Genomic DNA, 6,216 nt, shown 5'->3' on the forward strand with positions numbered 1-6,216 from the left:
ATGAGGGGGTGGCTTTACTTTGTGACTAATATAATTTGTGATAATTTGACGATAAAGTTTTTTTTTTCTTTTTTTCTTAGCATCAGTGTTTTGGCACTGTATTTGTTTCTAGTTTTTATTTATTGCTATAATTTTTTTGCTGCTATTTTTTGTTGCTATATTTGATATTTTGTGATGATGGGAAATATTTGTATTTCCCATTTGATAATAAATGATTTGTATTTACTTGTATAACTTAATATACAGCCTTTTGCAGAGAAGTATATCTTAACGTGCATAAAAACGTGTTCTGAGGTCCATATATATATATATATATATATATATATATGTATATGTGTGTGTGTGTGTGTGTGTTTGCTTTATATATTTATCATTTATTTTATTATAACTTTTGTTGTCCAGTACATTGTGAATTAAGTCTACTTGAATCTTTTTGATAACTCTTAACATATATGTAATGTTTAAAATTCACGTTCTCTGGATTATACTGCAGATATAAAAATATCACTGTATAGTTGTCATTGTTTTAGAAGACTTCTTAGAAACCACCTGATTGAGTTGACGTTGTTTATTTCAAATGGCTTGGTGAGATTATCAAGATTAGTAAAAGATAAGTACAATGCACATAAGTACAATACAGTGAACACAAACTGTTGCATGCAAGATCTAAAACATTTTAACACTACAGCAGGTTAAGAATAATCCAACACCCCCAGTGTGGTAATTACATCTGGTTTTTCTTTTTAGCTTAATCATTAAACATACATTATTATTAAAATATGTTATTATTGGAATATGTCCAAGTCTAAGTGTAAAAATAGCTAAATTCATTCATAAAGTTTATGCTAAGTGACTTCCCTTATTCATTCCTTCAGGATACCATGTACAAGTCTTTCATCAGCCTTCTGATCAGGAATTGTACATTTTTCAAACATGACCAAACCTGCAAACATTCCTTTTTATTCCACTGACTTGCTGCTTATGAAAGCTCCTTCATTTCAAACGTTGGCACTTTTGACTCTTCTGCTTTGCCCACTTCTCCGCCTTCCTGCTTTCGTGTGGGCTCAGAGTAAGTTGCATCTAGATTGGGTTTACGTCCCTTGGGTGGTGGAATAGGTACGACGCTCTCTGTTGTACCCTCTGCCCCCTCCTGACCCTCAGCCACAGTTCTCTCCTTCTTCAGATTCAACTTTGCTGGGACATTTTTGGTTATGGTTTCCTTGAGGCGCTCTCCAGATCGTTTCAGTTGTTCACCTGACATGCGAATCTTCTCACGACGCTCAGCTGTCACAATGCGCTCACCCAGCTTATTAACTTTGCTTCCCAGATTCTCCTTGGTCTTGGTCATGTTCTCACGGGAAAACGTATTCTTCAAGCTCTCAATACGCTTCAGGCCAGTCTTCTTCATTTTGGCTGCTGTAGAGTCAGCCTCTTCCACAACCATGTATTCTTCATCTGAGTCAGGAATTAAGGTCTCGGGTACATCTGGATCAGCAGATCCCTCACCACCTGCTGCTCCTTTTGATGTGTCCTTTGGGCCTGATACAGCTGGAACCTCAGAATCACCCTGTGAAAAGGTTGCGTATTTATTTTAGTGTAACTGAAAATTTGAATAAAAAGATGAAAAAATCTATGAATCCATTCAGATACTTTTTATGTTGTTAGACACAAAAATAACTTATATATATATATATATATATATATATATATATATATATATATATATATATATATATATATATATATATATATACACACAAATAATGAAACCAATTTCATACTATTATTCTTTTACTTCCTCTTATAGAAATTAAGCAATATTTGTTCAATATTAAGCATTTGACAGACACCCTTATCCAGAGCAATGTACATTTATCTTAGTTATAGAGAGCGTTAAGGGCCTTGCACAGGGGTCCAGGAGCCCAACACCTTAACCATTGAGCTACGACTGCCCTGGATTGGGAGGATATAGAGAAGTAATACAAGTATTATTTGTGATTTATGCTAAACATTTAACACCGTCTGTACTCAAGGTAATGTCAACACCAATAGTAAAAGAAAACATTTCTATAATCCATTTGATTAGAGATGCACATTATAATGTATTCTGTATTTTTTTTTGCATATTAAAGCTCCTTTTGTGATTGCATGTGAAGTATTTTTTTTCTTGCTGCAGCAACCAATAGGTTCCAATTTTGAATGTTTTTAGAGGCTTTAATGATTACTAAATCACTAATCATGAAACCTGTGCGATTAATCATTGTTTGACATTTGAAAATTTCAGCAACAAACTAGACTTGATGCTTGATATTAAGCTAGTGATTGCATCGTACTGATCAGTAATTACAGATAGTTTCATTGCAGCTACCCAGAATGACTCGCAGCTGAGAGCACTATATTAGGACATGTCACAGAGTAACCTCTCAGAATATCCACGTACAAGTATGTCGGCTTTTGCCTGCATGTAGCACTACCTAAAAACACAGAAACTACAACTATGAAAATTAACATTAACAAAAACTATTGTAAAAAACTATTTTTTACTTTTACTATTAGGAATGTAGTAAGGAACCTGATTTTGTGGTACGTGGTCCCTTAAGTTTTATGGTACATTGTTACAAAGACAGTAAAGTCTGACTGTTTATAGTTCAGGAAAAATACTAAAAGAAATAATAAAAGGTCATTAATAGTTTAGAAACCATTATTAATACTATTTAACTGCACCCACTCCAATATTAGTTATATCACTATTATTTTTCTCACTCACAATACTGGCTCATATTCTTTTGATACATATTTAAGGTAAGGCGTTGACTATTTATTACCAAGAGAATGTACCCTTAAGGGTATCTGCTATATTTTACTTCAATTGGTCCTTTTTTTTTCAGGAACAAGGGATGAACCTTAACTAGAATATTAACATGGTGCATGATTGAAGTCTTTTTGGGGCTCCCCATTCAGACATAGCACTTATTCAGAATTCTTACCTGGTATATTACAACACGGAACTTGTTTTTGTTTAGCAGCTCAGCCTGTGTTTCCTCTACCTTCTTGACACGTATATTTTGCTTTTCTATACGGACCCGCACATCCTTAATGTGACAGCTAACTTTTCGTGTTTTCTCCAGTAGCTTGTCCACAGTACCACTGGTAGTGGTGTGCTCCTTGGTCAGTTTTACTACATCTTCTTGGATGGTTTTCACATTGTTCTCCACCTCCAGCTGTCTCTGTTCCATGCGCTGCTGGCATGCCTGCACATTGTCAATGATCCCAGCCACACGTTCCAGGAGAGACAGAATATTCAAGGCATTGGGCTCATCTGCCACAAGTCCCAGTTTTTCCGCCATGCCCACCTTACCAGGTTCTAAAAGCCTGAGCTCCTTTCTTGAACAGTAGAGATCAAGATTATGGGTATTCAGGTAGAAAGATTGATGCTGGGCTCAAACCTAGAGTAAGAGAGCATTAGTTTTAACTAAACTACAAGACACACTAGGGTGAGTGACAGCTTCACTGGGCTACTGGGAAGAAAATCATGAAAGCCCCACCCCACAGAAATCCAAGGGGCTTAAAGGGCAGACCACTCTAAGCCCCAAAGAGACACAGAGAGCAACTGAGAAAGAGCCTGAACTGTGACAGGGAGGGAGTGCACCAAACCAACACCACAGGAGTACAGTTATATATATATATATCTCTCTGGTAAGGTGACACTCTGACATTTAAAGACGTGTAGGGGAAAGCGGTGCATGATGTCAGTTTAAGCAATACACTTTAAGCAATACAGTGCTATAGAAGAAAGACATATGTACATGGAGTGCATGTCAAACAACGCACATTATTAATCTGACATATCATCATGTCAGCATGATCTAAGCAGTCATGATATGTCAGATTAATAATGTACTTTGTTATGACATACATAAGTGTTTTGTGGACTTCTGGACATTGCACCCATATGTGGGACTTCCCCAAATTGCCATAAAGTATGCTAAGTGGCATAAAAATCACAACAAATGAAAGAATTAAATCACAGGCATATTTATTAGTTTATTTTCTATTTATTTCAGAACCTAGTTATAATTAAATAGACACATAGATTAATGATGTACACTATGGCATACATCCAATGACAGCTGAACATTACACCCATACTTGGGACTTCCCCAAAGTATTGGCACAAATTTGGAATGACATTATTTCATGGGATGACTTTTGTTTGTCTATTAAAACTATTTTATTACTGGAACTGAGGAGACTAGCCTGAACATTTATTTCTATATATAAACAATATTATTTTCAATGATGAGTGTACATCCCTGTATTTTAGGCTTAAACCTCAATCAATAACAGAGGGAACTCATATCTTGTGTCATAATTTCCCTGTTATTGATCAATCTCCATCCATCCACCTATCTGTCTAATCACCAAATCATGATTAAATGATTGTTTCATTAAAATAAATTACACAAGGCAAAATAACAGTCCAAATGAATGCACAATGATTAAAACGTGTAAATATCTTTATTGTCAGTGTTGAAAAGATGAAGTTATTTATTTATTTTTTTGCAGGTGTAAAATCATAAAGTCAGCTTTAATCAGTCCCCTGAAAACAATAAGTGTAAAAAGGTGTAGAAAAGATTCACAGAACTGTTAATAATAATTAATAAAAACAATATAACATTTACATAAGTTTTACTAACTTAATAGTTATATTAATAGTCTTGATTTGAGCTAATTGATTGCGTTGTGTTGTTACATTACACCATATTACCGATAGAACATCACGTCTCCTGTCCGAAGCCACGTGTGTTATTTCACACGCCAGGAATCAAGCGTTGGGTGTCGAGGGGTGTAGAGGCGCTATTTGGGCGATACCAACTAGTGAGACGGAGGGGGGAGGGGGGGGGTTTCCATTTCATTTTAACTGATTTATTATGACAAACTCGGAATCGATTTAAATAAAACATTACAACATATGTGTCATTTCATCGCGGTGTAAATAATGTTGATGTTGAATGGTGGTGATTGTAATTGCTAGTTTTGATTTATTGGACTACACCACTGATGTCCTATAACCATTGGCTCCTTTTAGCTGCGTCTTTCTTTTGTAAAACTTTTTTTTGTGTCCAGGTCCACATGTTCTTTCTTCTCCCATGCTATTTTAATTGTCTTCACTCCTTCATGAGTATGAGATAATGCCTGGGGTTTTAAAGATCCATAAAAAGTGATCCATTGACTGGTGATATTTATTGCCCTGACTTTAGACATGTGCATCCTACACTACACATGGTGCCACTCGGGTGCACTGAGCCAGGGGCAGTTCTGAAGTGTGAATCCTGCTGAAGAACATCTTCACACTAAAGTACACTGCTTTTGTTAACAGCCTCACAGCTCTTCATAAAATTGTGACAATTTATTTAAAAACTGTACTACAATTAAGTGCCTAATGACATGTAGAGTTGATGCGTTTAACTGGACATTGTCCTATTAAATGTCATAACTACATAGATAGATATATTCTTGTAGTTAGTATTACTAATTTTGCTGTGTGCTTAAGTCAGTTGCATGTTTCCAGTTAACCTGCTTTAGTTATTCAGGACAATAAGTGGATGCCTTATTAATTTTTAATGCAGCTTTAAAGCTTGTTTGATAAGCTCTGAAAGAACCCTGATGCCATCAGCGTCGTATGTGTACTGTGGTGGATTGATACTAGATTGCTAGAGAAGAATAATATGAGTGGTAATTTAAAGATCTTCAGCATTGATCAGTGATGTTGGTAAAAATATATAAATCAAACTAAACTAATAACAGTGTAATTATTATTGCCACTTTTCTTTACGTTAAGTTGCATAAAGCATCCACATGACACTTCCATTACTCTCAGCAAGCTTTGCTCTAGAATTCTATTTCGGTTAGAAAAGTGCTGAAAAGTGACCAGGAGTGAACCCCATGAGACTGTAATGGAAACATAATGAAATAAAACCATTAAAAATGTAGGATTTTACTGTAAACTCAGTGGCTAGGATCCCTCTATAACTACTGCAACCTGAGTTCAATTTTTTGTTCAAGATTTTTGAGTTATGGAAGGTTATGCAGTTATGACATCGGACTTCTGTTGTGAGTTCAAATCCCAGTGCCACCAAGCTGTCACTGCTGGGGAACTGTTGAGTAAGGTTCTTAACCTTCAACTGCTCAGTTGTATACATGAGATAAATGTAT

At 35.6% G+C, this 6,216-nt stretch overlaps 1 protein-coding gene across 1 annotated transcript; it reads right to left on the reverse strand.

Annotated features, from left to right (window-relative positions):
* Positions 1 to 538: 538 nt before the first annotated feature.
* Positions 539 to 3,638, reverse strand: cavin4b (caveolae associated protein 4b). Its single transcript, XM_060869400.1, has 2 exons — positions 2,988 to 3,638; positions 539 to 1,567 (listed from the first exon to the last, which is right to left on the reverse strand). The coding sequence occupies exons 1-2, from the start codon at positions 3,345 to 3,347 to the stop codon at positions 980 to 982; spliced, it is 948 nt and encodes a 315-aa protein (XP_060725383.1). The 5' UTR covers positions 3,348 to 3,638; the 3' UTR covers positions 539 to 979.
* Positions 3,639 to 6,216: the final 2,578 nt, after the last annotated feature.

This window comes from Tachysurus vachellii, chromosome 5, assembly GCF_030014155.1.
Source record: "Tachysurus vachellii isolate PV-2020 chromosome 5, HZAU_Pvac_v1, whole genome shotgun sequence".
NCBI classification, from domain to species: Eukaryota; Metazoa; Chordata; class Actinopteri; order Siluriformes; family Bagridae; genus Tachysurus; species Tachysurus vachellii.